Source organism: Poecilia reticulata, linkage group LG18 (genome assembly GCF_000633615.1).
Source record: "Poecilia reticulata strain Guanapo linkage group LG18, Guppy_female_1.0+MT, whole genome shotgun sequence".
NCBI classification, from domain to species: Eukaryota; Metazoa; Chordata; class Actinopteri; order Cyprinodontiformes; family Poeciliidae; genus Poecilia; species Poecilia reticulata.
In genome coordinates, this window is record NC_024348.1 from 12,759,395 (window position 1) to 12,777,900 (window position 18,506).

The following is an 18,506-nucleotide window of genomic DNA, read 5'->3' on the forward strand; positions in this document are numbered from 1 at the left end:
GACTGTGACTCCCCAGTGTCTCAGTCCACACTGAGGACTGTGACTCCCCAGTGTCTCAGTCCTCACTGAGGAGTGACGGTGATTGTCCAAGTGTGCCATTTGGAGACTCCGGATGGCACACTTTGATAACACCTGTACATCCTCTTAAATAAATGTCCAAAATGACATTTTTTGTGCTATTTTGATCATTCTTGAAATCCATGAGCAGAATACTTTATTCAACAGATTTATTGTATTTTCCAGTCCGTACCTTCAACACTCAATTTGTATTCACAAGAAATAAAAATGAAAAATTTTGTTGAAGCAAAATTGTTCAGTTTTTTTGTGTTTCAAACGTAATAGCTACAAACTACTTAAGAGTATTTTTGACTGCAAAAATGGAAAATTTAGCTTGTCTTCTTCATAAAGAGACCAAGCTGTTGCATGAACTCCAAATTGTTCAAGAACAGCAGCTGATTTAATTTGGGTACGCCTTTTCAGCCGTGTTTGGTGATTTTGGTCCTGCCAGTAAGGGGTTAGACGAAATTTTAAAAAAATTTAATTTAAACTGAAAAAAGTTAAATTAAAATAAAATCTCTGAAAATTTTAAACTGAAAAATGTTTTGAAATTCTGTTATTTGTATCATTATACCATCAATTACGAACAGAGAGACCGTACTGATGTAATTTCCATCTGAGGGCCTTTCTTTGCAGAAATCAATGATTTTCTTGACTTCAGCTGATTTATTGATGGACCGCCGACGAAACGGAGTAAAACTCTTCTGACAGTGATGATTAAATCAAACCAGTTTTTCCCAGTTTTTAAATGATGCTCATCGGCTTTTTCAGTTTAAAGAGCTGCAAAGAAGTGAAACAGACTTTATGTGAATCCTCGCTAAAGTAACCACAGCTTGTTTTCTGTTTTACAACCAGAGTTCTGGTTGTTGTTTTGCATCCCGTCTTGGTATTTCTGCGTTAAGCAGCCAGTCAGAACCTCCTCCTGTCTCTGAGCAGCATCGCCTCCCTGAGCCTCGCTAATAGCGGCGCCTCGCTGGGTGATTGTTGTCATTTATTCCTGTCAGGTCAGATTGTGCCGGAGCCACAGCGAAGCCAAACGTGATGGATGCCACGTCACCGGTGCCACTGATTATAAATGCCCCTAACCTTCCAACACCAAGGAGGAAATGGGGGCGACTTGTGTGCAGAAATTCAGTTTAAAGGGAAGAAATGTGGCTTTAATAGCGCAGCGCTGAAGTCGTCAAAGAGCCTTCTCTCTAAAATAGCGGCACAGGATTTAAAGCCAAGTTATCAACTGTTTAGAGATTTTAAAGATCTGACTTCTTTGTTTGAGTTTTGGAAGGAGTTCCTTATTAGTTAATTTAGTTAAATATTCAAAGATTTTGCATCAATTGACAGTTAAGTTGGGTTATTTTAATTTCTCTTAAAGCTACAGTACGCAACTTTTATAAAAAAAAAAAGTATATGTTTACATATTTGTTGAACCTGTCACTATGTTGTTACAGATAATCTGAAGAAAACTGGCTTCTCTGCCTTTTCCCAGTGCTAATTAGAAACAACCAATCAGAGTCAGGAGGCGGGGCTTGGCGCTCTCAATCATTATTTTGCTATCTTCTTTGTTACAGCTAGTTGGGAATGCTACGGCTAGTTAGCATAGCCACATTCGATGGAAGTTAAGCAGTTTTTCGGTAATGTTAAATTGTTTCTCCACCGTTTCCACATTTAGCAGCATGAGGTTGATTGACAGCGCTAAGACCCGCCTCCTGGCTCTGATTGGCTGTTTTTGGTTGGGTGTGGTTCATTTCTTCAGGGAAGAGGTGGAGGAGACTGGTCTTTTCACAGATTGTCAGCATGGTGACAGTTTAAGAAATATGTAAAACAAATAAAACATTTTTCTAAAAGTTACATACTGTAGTTTTAAAAATGTCTTTTTTCCCGGTAACCGTAGATTCTTTGATCTCTGTTTTTCTTCCACGTTCTCTTCCCATGATGTTTTCTGCTCTTTGTGTCGTTGAGGCGCTGTGGAGGCAGAGCAGGCCTTGATGAAGAAAGTCTTCACTAACTACAACCTGAAGGTCCGGCCGGCTCGCACCCCCGAAGAGAGGGTGGTGGTGCGCGTCGGGATGGTCCTCTCCTCCTTCGTTGGGCTGGTGAGCAAATATTTTACCTTTTCTTTCCTGTTGATGTGCAGACTATGTGGCTACATCACTCTCCTCGGTCTTGGCTGCTTTTAGAAGCTCTTGAGAAACAAATGGAAGAATAAAAACATACAAAATATAAATTTTACACAACAGGTCCCCTTTAAATTGAGCATGTTGTGGGTTTTGGTAACTAAAGCTTCATAACATCGATGTTAGACGTCAGGATACGGAGCAGCTGGAGCCCCTGGTGCCTCCAGTGAAGGTCAGCCTGCTTCCTTAAAGGAACAGGACTCTTTTGGCTCTGAAGGGACGCTGTGCTGGAAACGAGGCGCTTGTTTGTCCACGGGTGATCAGCTGGAGGTGAACCGTTACAGGAAGTGTCAGTAATGGCAGAAATGCGTTTCAGAGCCCCGCTCTGCTCTGATGTCGCTCCAGCTGCCTTGCTAACATTCCTGTTTGTGTTTTAAATAGCAGCTCAGGCTCAGAAAGTCAGAGACAGAAGAACGGAAATCATTTCAGCTTCAGCTTACTCTTCCAAAAATAGTTTTAAAACTATCAATATTATGATGTTTTGGATATTTATTGTGCTTATCTGACAACAACAAGCATGTTGTCAACAACATGCTTTGCAAGCAGAACCTTTTCGGCTGCATTCAAACACTATTTATTTATTTTTAACTCAGATTTTTGTTTTAATCCGTTGCAGGTTTTTACTTCTTGTTTTACATTTTTCTACGTTTATATAATGGATTAATTTAGTTCATATGCACATAAGTGACTTTCTCCATTTATTTTCATATTGCAACCAAAAACTGTAATTTATTTTAGGGGGTTTTGGTGTGATTGATCAACATATATACGGAGAGTCAATCATGCCACATTCCAATAAATAAATAACTTTTTAAATAATTAAATGTGTAAATACAGAAACCATTTATTCAAATATAGAATTAATTATGTGTGCCTCGATTAAATATATTGATTTCATTTTAAAAACTACATATTATTTCATGTTCCTGTGCTGACAACTTTCAAACTTATTGGGCGGGATTACGGGAGACCCTGACGTCTGATTGGCTGCTTCAGACAACAAGTCGAGTCAACTTCCTGCTAAGTTTGTTACGACTGAGGTCAATATTTTTTTTATAGAAGCTGCCATAATTTCACCGAATGTTGAACTCAAAACAGAAGACATTGGCAAACAGTTTTTTTTTATTGAAACACCTTGGTTTTTGTCTTAAAGGTGCAGTACGTAACTTTTATATAAAAACATACTTTTTGCATGTTTGTTAAGACTGTCGCCATGTTGTGACAGTATAATAAGAGACAGATAATCTGTGAAATTATCACTCTCCTTCCTCCATCTATTACTGTTTGAAAACACCAAACCAACCAATTAGAGCCAGGAGGCGTGTCTTAGCGCTGTCAATCATCCTCATGTACTCACTGCTAAATGTGCTAATAGCGGAGAAACAACTTATCGTTACAGGAAAACTGTTTATCTGCTGTCATTTGTAGCTATGCTAACTAGCCTTAGCATTCAACGGGCTACGCTAGCTGCAGCGTATTAAAGATTGCGAACAGCATTGTGATTGACAGAGCTAAGCCCCGCCTCTTTGCTCTGATTGTTTCTAGATATCACTGGGGACTCAATTCTTTTTCTTTTTTCTTTCACAGATTCTCTGTCTCATTCCAAACTGTCATGACAAAATGACATGAAAAAATTTTGTTATAAAAGTCTCATACTTGACAGAGAATCTGAAATGTTTCAGATTATTAACGCCTTGTCTCATATTTCCTTTCAGAATATGAAAAATGAGGAAATGAGCACCATTGTTGTCATGAATCTGGTAAGTTTAATGCAGTTCAGTTCTGTTTGTTGGTCCACAACCACTCGGTAGTTTCTGGTTCTGATCACATTTTACGGTCGTTTCCATATTCAGAACAGAACAGTTGGAGTTCACTAGGCAGAATTAAAGCGTATGCAAATACTGTTATTTTCATGCAAATGCAAGGAAAATCACCCCTGAGGACTCAAATTAAAGTGGCGGAAAAACGAGAAGAGGGAGAAAAAGTGATGAAATGACAAAACGCTTCACGTTTGTACTGAACGGGAAAAGTTTCTTCCTGCTGTTTTTTTGTTGTTGTTGTTTTTCTAAAAATCTACAAATTTTCTGTTCCTACAGGAATGGACGGATTACCGGCTCACCTGGAAACCCAAGGAGCACGATGGTGTTGAGGTGCTGCGCATCCCGTCTGGGAAGGTGTGGCTTCCTGACATCGTTCTCATCAATAAGTAAGTAAATCAACTTTATATTTGTACTTTGATAAGATGGATATGATGATCTTTACAACTTTTTCTTTTCAATTCTCTTCTGATGTAATAAATTCATTTATTATAATAACTTTTACATCAGAGGAATAAAATGAGCTCAAAGTTGCCAAGCGTTGCCTAGCAGCGATGATGTCACAACAGGAACACCAAATATGGGCATTAATGAAGAACCAAAAGCACAATCCCCAAAAATCAAAGAGATAAAAAGTATCCAGCTCAAATCTGAGTTTATAAGGTGAAGATGGAAATGGTGAAATGTCCAATTAGAAGGAGAAAATCAGGTGAAATGTCAAGGAGCAGCAGTTTGGAGACCTAGCTAACCAGCACCGTACCCAGAGATTTAAAGGCTTCCCGTAGAGAGCCCAGGACAAATGTGAACAAAACCGTTCATGAAGATAAAACAGTGTCAGATAGAACTGAACGATATTTAAAAATCCTCTAAAGGCAACAATACAGACATCAGTAGGAACAGATGCTTATTTTCTTCTTCTTCTCTTTCTGATCTGTGACCTTTAGCCTTTTGGGAAACGTTACTAGTGTCCATTGTGAATCAAACCTTAAAATAAAATAAAATCAAGCAAATAAAGTAGCTCATTATTTTTGTACATCCAAAACTTGAAACGGATTTCTACGACAATGTATTAGGGTCATAGTAGATAGACAAAAATTAATAAATTTCCTCCAATAATTCCTAAATTTTGTGACTAATCTCAGAAATTTGACATTTGAAAGTCTTGATTTAATTTTTTTCCCTTTTTAAGAAAATTTCTAACATTAATCTAAAAATGTTATTTTTTAAATAACACAATATATATATATCTATTGTGTTATTTTTTAAATAACACAATATATATATCTATATATATATAGATATATATAGAGAGATATATATATAATATTCGGGCATTGTAGTAGATTTTGCATGTTTGCAGTATTAAAATGAAGACATCTGGTTTCCAGTTTCTTTTGGGCTCGATTGAATAATTTTATTTTTAGTAATAACAGGATTTGGATCAAATTCTTTCAAAACGCTCGCCGTGCTCAGCCAAGTTTAGGAAGAATAAAAGCTGTTTTCAGTGCAACAAAGTTGGCTTTTTGGTGAAATCTCTGGATAAACTTGGTTACAAAAACAAATACATTTTGTTGCACTTTACATCTTCCTGTGTAAGAAAATTGTGTTGGTAATATATTTTTTAACCTGATTACAAATTAAAAGCCTCCATCTACATCTAAATGCCAAATTTGTAACAATTTTGAATTGCAGTTGGGTCCCGCACAAAATCAGCCCAAGGGCCACAAATGGCCCGTGGGCCTCACTTTGAACACCAGTGCATTACAGCATTCATTCAGTGAATAAAACTGCATGGGAATGCATCAAATTAGAGACTCAAAGAGCAGAAAGAGGAGGCTTTATGCTCCCCGTACCCCCCCCCACATGTGTATGCCCCCATTAACACCACTGTAACTGTCCCCACTGCTCCATTTATCAGCACTTTATAGGCAATTAAGCAGCGCGGCTCTCTAATAACTGGGCTGATGGCGCCGTTCAGCAACTTCAGCACACGAGGCCTTCATTTGGAACATCAACACAAATATCTGCATCAACACAAGCCTCTGTGAGCTTCCCAATATGGCTGATCAATACTGCTCATTTCAACAGCGCCGTCACAGATAGTAGGGTTTTATTTGGGCTAACATAAAGTCTGCTCAATTACCTGCATCATAAAAGCCTAAAACTGTGTACTGTGAGAAGGTTAAATCAGTCTCTAATTAACTTGATGTCTCTGTTTATCTGCCAGGGAAGCTTTGTGTACATGATCCAACGCTGGCAGGCCTAACTGCTTAGCTAATGTTTGGTCTTTACTGCTTATGCCACATAAAATGTTGTGAGCTTGGGTCAGAATGAGGCTACAGTCAACAGGAAACTCAGAAAAAAATTTGTAAAAAAGAAACTGACATCTTCTCTAACCATGTTGGTGAAGCTACATTTTATGGAGGAATATCTACATATACATGATGAATAAATTGGTGAAAACAAAGAACTAATGTGGCTATTTATTTAATAATCCATTTTTTATTATCTTGTTTTTACATTTCAGTAGAGTAGCTGAATCAGAAAAATATTTCTTGTGTGAGTCAAGGTTATAGCTACACAAAGTCATACTAACTGGTATTCAGATCCAAGCTAAAGCTAATCAAAATTACTGAGAGTTGAACAAACACTGAAAAAGAGCGAGAATAAAACATACTCAGTTCATTTTTAATAGCTGCTTTGATTAAACTTAAACACTTAACCAGAATTAAGCTCAGACTGAAGCTAACAGCGTCCCAGAGAGAAGCTAATATCTAATTTAAAAATGATAACAGCTTATCAAAATTAATCTAACAGCTACATGAAGTTAAGTTAAAAGCAACAAAAAGTCATGCCAGTCACAGAAAGGAGTAACAGAAACTAAGCTAACAGCTAGCCAGAGCTAAGCTAACTAGTGCTCAGAGTGAAGCGAACAGTATTTTGTAATAAAGCTAACAGCTAATTAAAGAAATGCTAAAAGCTAGTCAAAGTTAATCTAAAAGCAACAAACAGTCGTGCTAGTCACAAAAAGGGGTAAAAGGGACTAAGCTAACAGCTAGCCGGATTTAAGCTAGCCAGTGTGCAGACTGATGCTAACAGCTAATTAAATAAATGCTAACAGCTAATCAAAGGTAATCTCACATCCACATAAAGTTAAGATAAAAGCAACAATCTGTCATACTCGTCATTAGTAACAGGAACTAAGCTAACAGCTAGCCAGAGCTAAGCTAACCACTTTTCTGAACCTTCAAAGTTGGTTCACAATTGCAAATCACTTAGACTAAAAGCATCAAATAAAGGTAAAAATAAGCTATAAAAGCGGTAAATGTTTTCTTCGTGTCTCTGTTTGCAGTAACGACGGCGTGTTCGACGTTGCCCTTCAGGTCCACGTTCAGGTTTACAGTAACGGCAGGGTAACATGGACGCCTCCCGCTCTCTACTGCAGCTCCTGTGGAGTCAAGGTGGGCAGACATTTTTTTCCTCTTCCTGTTGTTTTCCCTTACACTCGTGTGCTTGTTTGTTTTTTTTCTCCAGGTTACATATTTCCCGTTCGACTGGCAGAACTGCTCCATGCAGTTTCGCTCCTACACGTACGATTCGACGGAGATTGACCTGCAGTACGCGAGAGACTCGAAAGGCAAGGAGATCAAGGAGATCCAGTTGGATGGAGGCTTCAGTGGTGAGCTTCAAAATGTTCCTCCATGTTATAAGTGATTTAACCTGTCAATAGAACTAGTATTTTTCATCAAAAGTAATGAATTATTGACTTAAAACCAGCTCTTGGTGAAAATGTCAGTTAGTTTCATCTTATTTCAACTGTAGTAGTAACTAGATCAAAAATACTTGGTAATATTTTGTATTTTTGCAGTGTATTGGAGATTACCAAGGTGTCTGTGAATTAAAATGTTCCTGTTTTAATGTTTCTTGAGAGAGCAGCGAGTGGTACATCAGACACAAGCCGAGCAGGAAGAACATGAACGACGACACGTACGAGGAAATGACGTTCTACCTGATCATAGAGAGAAAACCTCTCTACTACATCATCAACATCATCATTCCCTGCATCCTCATCACAATCATCGCCATTTTCAACTTCTACCTGCCTCCCGATGCAGGTTAACACTTTTCACTCTCGCATACTTTGGAATATAGAGGAATTCATGGTCAACTCAATGATTACAAGTGGTGGCAAATTGGTTTTCACCAAACATGACCCAACATCTCTACATAAGGAGTTTTCACACCTAGTAGTCCAGTAGATTTGGTTTGATTGGGGACCAAAATTGTAACAAACATTGGGTTTAAGTGATGCTAACTCCCACCTGCAGCCTAACTTGATGTCTAGGTCACACCTTTTGCACACCTTGCAATACAGCTAATTTTGAAAAATATTTTAAAAATTCAAGAAATATTTCCCCTACTATGAAACAAAACAACTTGGGTATAAAGTGAACTCTAACAGTTTCATGGTGTTTTGACACCTGATAGTCCGTTAGATGCAGTTCGCTTAACGGAACAAAGTTGTAACATTTGTCACATTTTCTGCTGCTGAGGTTTGTTTTCTCACTGCTTTGTGTCAAATGAACCAAACTAATTCAAGAACCTATTCCCCTCCTCGCCTGTGGTGGCGCTACTAAAGAAAACTGTGTGAAAACCTCTGAAGAAGACACCGAGGGCAACTTCCTTCTTCATGAAATGCAAATAAAAATAAAGTACCGTCAGATTTTAGCTATTGTAGGATTTCTCTTTTGTTTTTCTTAAAACACTGTATGTCATTTCTCCCACGAAGCTAGCATGTTTGTTTTGGCTGTATTTACCCAGAATACCCTGTGTTGTAGTCCACTTCCTGCTTTTGGAGCAGACGCCAGTCCACTTGGTGTTCACATATGCATTAGAACTGCACCAAAGTTCACTTTAACCAAACATAGACCAAGGTTTGTAGATGGACCAGAGTTGGATTCACCAGACTTTCTAGGTAAACAAACTGGAGTTTGAATAAAGCGGACCAATCAAAGCAAGTCTTCTGTCCAATGGACACTAATTCAGAAAGACAGACTTCAGATTGGTTGGTTATGACTCTTACCAAACTGATGAAACAACTGAAGCTCCTGCTTTTATAGACCTACTAATGGTCATCATGAATCAAACACCAACTTAATTTTTCACACACAGCTTTTCTTTTACTGATTCTGGGATTGATCCAACTGATGCTCAACTGTCTCTGCCAGGAGAGAAGATGGGTCTGTCCATCAACGTGCTGCTGACCCTGACTGTGTTCCTGCTGCTGCTGGCCGATAAGATCCCAGAGACCTCGCTGGGCGTCCCCATCATCGTCAACTACATCATGTTCACCATGATCCTGGTCACCTGCTCCGTCATCCTGAGCGTGGTCGTCCTCAACCTGCACCACCGCTCGCCCAACACCCACATGATGCCCATGTGGGTGCGCAAGGTCAGCTTCGCAGACGCAAAAGCATCAAACCAAACTGGGGATTTAGAAACTGTCACAATCTGGACACAAACAGCTGACAGTCTGTTAGACTCGTTTCAATTGGGGATTGAAATTGCAACATTTTTCACATTTTCAGCTGCTGTGTTTCGCTTTCTCACTCCATTATGTCAAATGAACTAAACTCTTTGAAAACTTGTTCCCCTCCTCGCCTGTGGGGGCGCTACATCAATAACTACTGAAAGAAATGTTAAAAAAACCTCTGAAGAAGACACTGACAGCAACTTCGTTCTTTACAAAATCTATGCAAAAATGGACCGGCGTCAGATTCTTTTCTGTTTTTGGCAAAAGAGCATAAGCTATTTCTTCATCTAGTGCTACAGCGTTTGTTTTAGTTGTATTTACCCAGAATGCCCTGCATTGTAGTCCACTTCCTGCTTTCTGGTTCGCTTGGCATTCAAATTTGCATTAAAACCGCACCAGGGATCACTTTAACTGACCAGCGTCTACTTTATTGGTCCGCATTGGAGTTTGATTGCGCAATCACACCTTGCCGTACAAATGTACCCTTAGTTTGTATTCACACCAGGCCTGTTTAGTCCACTTTAGTCAAACTACAGTTCATTTACCTAGAAAGTTCGGTTTCTTTATGGAAGAGCAAATGCGCAATCAAACTGGTGAGGACCAAAGAAGTGAACTTAAAACCTAAGTCTTGGTTCGGTTGAAGTGAATTCTGGTGCGGTTCGGATGCATATGTGAACACCAAGCTGACCAGACTCAAAGACAAATGAGAAATCCTACCAGAAATCTGACGCCGATCCATTTTAGCTTACATTTTGTGAAGAAGGAAGTTGCGCTCAGTGTCTCCTTCAGAGGTTTTCATGTCGATTCGTTCAGTGGTTCTTGTTGCAGCGCCCCCCCAGGCGAGGAGGGGAACAGGCTCTTCAATTTATTTGAATCATTTGACGCAGTCCAGTGTGAAAGAGAACCACACCAGCTGAAAATGTAACAAATGTTTCCTTTTTGGTCCAAACCGAGTCTACTGGAGAATCATACCTACCTTAGACATTATTCAGAAGTAATTCTCATAAATTAGGTTAATATAACAAACTGTAACAACTGATTACTTTAACTGAGTTTTAAAGCTTAAACAAGTTAAATGTTATCGACTACAACTTCCTGATCCAGCAGACGGCTTTGGGTTTAATTTAGCATTAATCTGTGTGAGGAGGCAGCGATTGTTGGATTAAGAGTCGCCAATGTAAATGTCATCCTGTACTATTAACCCCCATCAGCTGCTGCTGCCCTCACTGTACATAATGTGAAGCTAATTACGGCTCTTTACGTCGGTCTGTCACGCCTTTCAGGGTACGCTCACCTAAGATTGTACCTCAGTACTTGCATACAGGTGATTTGCACGGCCTAATGGAGCGTAGCTGGAAGAGACGACCTTTATAAGCTCAGCTTGTTCCAGTCCTGCTCTCCAGAAGATCACTGGGTTCATAACGTGATGGAGGAAGTAAACTTCTGCACAACAAAAAGCACATTTATGTCTGTTTGAGGCTTTCTTATAGATAAAAGTCCCAGTTTTTACCATTAAAGTAAATATTTATATTTACCGCATATAAAGTTGTTTTTCTCACTTTCTGACATAAATCAGGCTAAACGTTTCTTGTTTTAAACCCAAAATATTTCTATTTGCTAAATCCAAGAATATTGAGAAAGAGATTTATTATTATTATTTTCTTCAAAGTCACTATGATTACTGAACCTTTAAACAATTTAGGAGAACCTAAAGTTTTAAAGTTTATTTTTATATCTTCTTAAATTGAGAAACTTTCCCATTAAAACAAGAAACCTGATTTTAACACGTTTCTTTTCTCGTTTCAACAGAAAACTTTGTTATAATTAATTATTTTAACTTGGCTAATACTTTAACATTTCCACATATTGCTCCTTTCTTAGTCCCTCCTGATTTTTTAAAAAAAATTAGTTTTACAATCAAAATTAGAGATTAAAAAAATATATTTTTGTTTTTAGAAATATATCCAAAAAGTTATGATATTTTTGGAAATATTGTGAAATTCCAAAATTATTTAGAATTTTTTTCCAAGTCCTGGCAGTTGAACACTTTCATAGGAAGGGGTTCAACAAGGAAATAAATTTAGCAAATTTGTCATTTTGATTGCAAAAAACAAACAAACAAAAATACTAAAACAATTCCGAAGTTCTGGAGGGACAAAAAAACGAACAAATGTTAAAGCATCAGCTAAGAAGTTAAAGTTTAGACACAAATAGTTCGTCTGATTGGGAAATTATCCAAAAATACCAATAAATTAGTTAGAAAGTAGCTAAAGGACAATAAAGTTAAAGTTATAGAGTCTTTTTCACTTGAAGAGACTCTGACATGTCAAATTGGAAATTATTTTCTCCACCTGGAACAGAAAAGCTGTAATAATACGTAATAATACATTTATAACATCAAGTAGGAAATATTTCTGAATATTTCTATAACAGTTCTGAATTAACAAAACCTGCCTGATGTTCACCATCAGCTTTATTATGAAAAATTAAAACATCATGACTTTACATTCGTTAATTCATTAAATATAATCTTTAGGTCTGTCACAGTAACAAATAGTTCCAGATGTTATTGCAATAAATTATAATATTGTTGTTTTCAACTAATATAATGGAAATAATGGCAAAATAAAGTTAGAACAGATTCTCAAAAACTTTAGATCCTCGTGAGCTTTTAGCACTGGAACTGGAAGCCATTTTAAATATCCAGAATAAATAAATAAACAGAAACAACAAGTTCATAACAAAGACTCTGTAAACAAAACACCAACTGAAGAGTTTTATTATCCAGTTTTTGGCAGAAACAGAAAAACAACAAATCATGCCAATGGAAATTATTGGGTTTGCTTTAATTTATCATGCGATTAATTGATGTATTGATTATTGTGACAGACCTAATCATGTTACATATTCAGTGCCGGTTGATTTTTGTCATTAAGCCCATGATGAGTTATTTAAAAAGCGTCTTAAAGCTCATCAAACAGAGCAGAAATGAGTCGATTAAAACCTTTATTGTATCGATCAACGCCAACATTTGTCCGTATGATGAGCTGTTTTATCGCCCTGCTCGTTCTTTAAAAGGCAGCTACTCCTTCTCCCACATTGATCCACCAAACTGTAAATTTGAATTTAGCAGCAGAAACTTGGGTGTTGCCCAACGCGAGTCCAACTCAAAGTGCCTCTTTGAAAAATCCAGAGGAATTTGTTTTTTTTCTCCAAAGCAGCATGAATTACAGAGCAGTGGTTTCTAATCGGACTGAACGGACGTGTTGCTGCTAATTTACACAATAAATACGCAAAATAGTAAAAGGCAGTTTGTATAACGAGAGTAAAGAAGGTAGAAGAAATGAGCTTGGAGACCTAACCAACCAGCACCCTGCACAAGGATTTAAAAGCTCAGTCATCTGTAATTCATGAGCCAAATGTGACAAAATTATTTATTAAACTAAAAGCTAGGGCTGTAACTAATGATTATTTAAGAAACTGATTATTCTCACGATTAATCAATTAATTGAATAATATAACGGTTCATTCTGCAGGTTTTTCAGTTAAGACCTTTTATACAATTTTAGATATACATTAAAATATACAAATAAGCAATTCAATTCCATTTTAAAATAAAAAACTGAACATTGTATCTACATTTAACTTTTTGGAATATAAAACTAAAAAAATATTTGTATTTAACAAAATGTAATGGATTGGTGGCCTTAGTCAGTTGTTGAGTAAAAAGTTGCTAAATGTTTATGGAAAAATAAAAACTTAAAGAAAAAAGGTTAATAAAAAAAAAATTCATTGTGTTGTACTTAATAATTTTAAAATTACAAAAACGTTCATCTGCATCGACTGGAACTGCCGTCAGGGCCACACAAAAGTATTGTAAGGGCCACAAATGGTCCCCGGGCCGCAGTTTGAACACCCCTGGTGTCAGATAATAACACTTGGAATATATTAGTCAACAATTATTGAACTTTAAACAGACTTTTGTGATATAAATACAACAGAAAGTGATATTTAAAAAATAATACAATAGCTTTAGTGCGAAGCATAAATAATCTAGTTGGTAAGAAAAAAGCATTTGTATCGTCATAATCTGTCAGATTAACTCTTTGCCCTTCACTCTCCACCCAGATCTTCATCCACCTGCTGCCTCCTTACCTCTACATGATGCGTCCCAAGGTGGAGACGCCGCTTTCCCTCGAGATGATTCCCCGCAGGGAGAAGCAGATGGTGATGACCATCAGCAAAGCCGCCGACGAGTATTTCATCCGCAAGCCGGACTTGTCCATCCTGTTCCCCAAGCCCAACAGGTGAGGATCCTGAGGTGCTACCAAACGGGTTAAGACCAGCTAGATGCTAACGAAACAGCTTGATTTGGAATTAACGCAGGCAAACGTGTGAAATATCTGATTTACAAGGAGCTAGCGGATTCCAGAGGGCGATCACCGATCTCCCAAAATTAAGGAAAACGGCACCAATAGATCAGAGCATCCCTAAAAATATACTTTTTTACATATTTGTTGAAATATGTGGAAAGAGACAGATAATCTGTGACAAATAAATCAAGCTCCTTTGCCTTCTCCCAGTCCTCCCAGCACTAACTAGAAACAACCAATCAAAACCAGGAGGCGGGTCTTAGCGCTGTCAATCACACTCGTGTGTGCGCCTGCTGGCTGTATACTACAGCTTCTCCCCATCATCACAGGTTTTACAGATTCCCTCGGTGTCTAGCATTAGTTTGGAGATCGGTACATGCAGAGGTGGGCAGAGAACCCAAAAGTTACACTCAAATAACAATAAGAGTACTTCAAGTAAAAGTAAAAAGTACTTATTGACATTACTCAATAAGAGTAAAAAAGTATTTGGTAAGAAGTACCGAGTAACTGATCAAATTATCAATCATTTAATATTTTAAAAATTACATCGTCAGACGGACCAAAATATAAAGTTAAGTGGAAATTTTTATATTTTAAAGACCAAAATGACAAAAATTCACAGAAGTAACAAAATCAGACAAAATACATTTTTCCAAATCCATTTCTTTCAATAAAAAACTGATGAAACTTTAACAAAAACAGCAGGCGTGTGTCTGAGTCCGGTGGATTTCTGGTTAAAACATGTTTGTTTTTCATCAATGGGGAGAAGAAATACTTCATAATAAAATTATTCAAGTAGAAGTAAAAATACTAATATTTCTAATAATGATACTCAAGCGAATGTAACTGAGTAAATGTAAGTAGTTACTCCCAGACTCTCAATCCCTCCTTCACGTTTTTCCCACCAAACTCTCCAAACCGTCCCAGCAGCACGTCTGTCCTCTGTGAGAAGTAAAATATGTCTGGAGGGAAAAGAACAGCCGCTGAAATAATAATGACCCGCACAGATTGACTCTGACACAGGAGAGCAGGAGACGTGTGTCTCAGCCAGAGGAGGGGCGGTTGTGTCAGAACAATCTGATGAGACAGCAGTATCTCCCGCTCGGCCATATATACACTCACATGCACCTTTCTAATTGGTTTAGTGGATGTCTTGGCACCAGACCTGGCCGGTTTTCCTTAAAATTAATCTCCCGAATAGTAATTTTCTTCTTGCTGATGAGGTGCGACTCTGAGTCATAAAAGACGGAGAGCAGGGAAGGGGTTGAAAGGTCAAGCTGTATCTGCTCTCCATCCTTTCCCGGCTCTCTGTTTCCGTCTACCTGATGGAGCTTCACCTGTCTGAGGTCACAGCCTGCTCACCTGCCGCGCTCAGAGCGCCGTGATGGCAGCTCTGCATCGTAAACCCAGCGGGTCATGAGCAGAATGCCAAGCAGCTGGTCGTTTTCCTCCCACTGCCGCATGCAGCCTCAGAGCAACACTGCCCTCTGGTGGACGGCGTCCGCAGTGGCTTAAAGCTTCTGTTTATTACAGAAAAACAAAAATTATTTTTAAAATGTATCAAAATTATTATTTATTTCATCAAGAAATAATTATAAATGGGAATACTTTGAATTATTATGACAAAGTCTCAGGACCAGGCTAAGAAAAACAAAACAAATGAGAATGAATTCATAATATTTCAAGAATAAATCTAGAAAATGACCAAAATAAAGATGTGAAATTATGAGAATAAAGTCATAGTATTAAGAGAATGAAGTCATAATAATACAAGAATAAAATCATAATATTTTGAGAATAAATTAATAATATTTCAAGAATAAAGTCAGAAAATTACCAGAACAAAGGTAAAATATTATGAGAATAAAGTCGTTATAACACTAGAATGAAGTCATAATTTTAGCAGAGTAATTTTTAATATAATGGATTTTTTATTTTTTATTTTTTAAGTTTTCAACATCAGAAAATTTCCACTTTGTTTCTTGTAGATATTTTAAATTGACCTAAATACTTCTGAGTTTTTTTGGGGAAAGTTGTACTTACTCTATTTCTTCTTTTATTCACAATTGCCATAATCCTCCATTGTAGATATGCAGTTGTTAACTTCACGTTCAGAACTACAAAAATACTATTTGAAATGTAGTTTTGTTTTCTCTTTGTTGTGTTAAATGTGTATTTCTGTGTCCTTTGTTGGTAAAAATGTGAGTATTTCTGTGAAACCTGGTCACATTTTCTGTCACGATATTCTTTAATATTTTGGTTCAGTTTAGAAGCTGTGGTTGCATTTTGTGCTTCAGCTCTCAGCCTGGTCTCCCTATTTCCATATAATTTAATGTCACGGCGGGGAAAGAGCGTTTGAATTACCGTGGTTGTGAACATTTCTCAGTGGCAGCTGTGCAAGGCGGCCTCGGAGCGGCTCCTGGCACCGGCTGATGGCTGGTAACTGAGGGAAACATGTAAACACTGAAACATTCACACATTCTCACGTAGAGATTCTGGGCGGTCAGCAGGATCCAAGCAGCGGCTCCCACAGCGGTACCGGCGCTCCTGACCTTCCCTTTATTCCTCTGACTGGCAGAAGAGAGGAAGCCAGACGTATTGCCTGTTTCACTGCTTTATAGATTCTAATTTGCGTTTGGACCTGGACCAGACCTGCAACCCAAAGTTTGTCTGTGCAGTTTGGAAATATAAATGTTACTCTTCGGGATATATTTGTCCCAAATGTATGAAATTTAAAAAATAAATTAAAATGAGCTTGATCATTTCATTCTGATAAATATTTTTTGAAGGGTAATTTTGTTTACAAAGACTTCATAATCTATTTTATCTATTGTTTGTGTGGTTCTTATTTCCATCTTATTTATCGTGTCTTATTTTGGATATCTAAAATATTTTCCAGTTCCAGTGTGAAGTGTACAAAATAACACCCAGCTGGTTTTTGGCAATAATTTAGTTTTTTGGTGTCTGGAATATGAGCCATTTCTCAATGTAATGTCTCAAATCAGCAGGCCTTATGCCGTTACCTAGCAACCCCAGTGAAGCCCAGCCCGTTACCTAGCAACTCCAGTGGAACTCCAGCAGGTTTACCACTGTATGCGCTGTGCAATGGCTGCTGGAAAAGACACGCATTTTGTTCTTGACGTACCATCCAGAAACCACGTGCTGCAGTCTCGCTGGTTGTGCAGGAGGCTCCACTTCTGCTTATCAAAGATGCATGGTTGTACATCTGTTTGCAGCCATTTTCATGTGCTGCAAGCAGCCATGAGCATGACCAAAAGCAGATTGTATGGATTAAAGTGTCAAGAAGCCCTAAAACAACTCAACATCAGCAGAACTGATCAGACTAAAATCTCATTATCTAAGAATTATGTGCAAAATATGTAATGCGAATGTTGTGTACAGGCCATTGACCTATCCTAACCTGTTCAAGGAAGCATTATGGGTAACCAAACCCTGCAACAGAGTTTCTATTATAAACTCTACATTCATTCGGATGTTCTCTGGATCTCTGACTCGTTTTCATCATCTGTAAAACGCCGTTATGTCCTTTGCTCTGCAGGTTCCAGCCAGAGGGGCTTTGCACCGATTTGAGGAAGTTCATTGACGGCCCGAGCTCCTACCTCACTCTGCCTGACGAGCTCAAGTCGGCCATCGACGCCATCACGTACATCGCTGAGGCTCTGCAAGCTGAGAAAGACTACGAAGCAGTGAGTTTTCCTGTCCTCTGGTTACATCACAAGATCCCTGCAGACTAATCCTAATGTTCTCTGGTTTCCATCTTCTCTGCCTTTCTTAAATCCCTCTCTGTCGACAGCTGAAAGAGGACTGGCAGTTCGTGGCCATGGTGGTGGACCGCATGTTCCTCTGGATCTTCGTCGTCTTCACCACTGTGGGCACACTGGCCATTTTTGCAGACGCCAGTTTCAATCACACACCCACAGATCCCTTCATATTAGCCTGAAACGGTTTGGTGTTCCTTCAGGAAAACGGAGGAGAGCATTCTCCCGCAAGCGTCAACAGGAAAACATAAGCACTGTTGGCGCGAACTTGGTAATCCCTTGGTGTCGGTTATTGCTTGGACTGTAATAACCCGTCTAAATTTAGCATAATCCATAATACGTATTATGCTACGATGTGACTTTGGTGTTTTTAAAGAATTTTAGCTGCAGATATGTCAACATGCTGTTAACACATAAACACCATGAAAAAGCAGCTGCTGTAATAAGCTGGCTAGTTGCCTTTGAGAGAGCGTGGCACATGCCTGGGGATATTTCTGCAGCCAAAAGTAATCCTATTTGTGCTTTAGACACTGGTGTATAGGCTAATCTTGTGTCGGAGTCCAGAACATCACTGTCCTCAGTGTCTCACGAGGACGCCACGTGTCCTTTATGGTACATGCATAGCTGCAACTGTGCTTTTGTTTTTGTCATTTCAATAAAGATCTGAGGGGAGGATATATATCAAAGGCTCCATCTGTTGTCACAATGCTTCAGCACTGTGCATCACCTGCCCATTCAGCTAATATTAGACCAATTAGTAGGTCTAATAATAAGCG

At 38.3% G+C, this 18,506-nt stretch overlaps 1 protein-coding gene across 1 annotated transcript in view; it reads left to right on the plus strand.

The window, feature by feature from the left end:
• The window catches only part of chrnb1 (cholinergic receptor, nicotinic, beta 1 (muscle)), a 21,465-nt gene extending 3,056 nt beyond the window's left edge, over positions 1 to 18,409 (plus strand). Inside the window, exons 2-11 of the mRNA XM_008435592.1 lie at positions 2,014 to 2,147; positions 3,944 to 3,988; positions 4,325 to 4,434; positions 7,398 to 7,506; positions 7,580 to 7,724; positions 7,975 to 8,160; positions 9,274 to 9,497; positions 13,707 to 13,885; positions 17,511 to 17,658; positions 17,766 to 18,409. Coding sequence (XP_008433814.1) covers positions 2,014 to 2,147; positions 3,944 to 3,988; positions 4,325 to 4,434; positions 7,398 to 7,506; positions 7,580 to 7,724; positions 7,975 to 8,160; positions 9,274 to 9,497; positions 13,707 to 13,885; positions 17,511 to 17,658; positions 17,766 to 17,912 — 1,427 coding nt within the window. The 3' untranslated portion in view covers positions 17,913 to 18,409. The remainder of the gene's footprint in view (positions 1 to 2,013; positions 2,148 to 3,943; positions 3,989 to 4,324; positions 4,435 to 7,397; positions 7,507 to 7,579; positions 7,725 to 7,974; positions 8,161 to 9,273; positions 9,498 to 13,706; positions 13,886 to 17,510; positions 17,659 to 17,765) is intronic.
• The last annotated feature ends 97 nt before the right edge of the window (positions 18,410 to 18,506 follow it).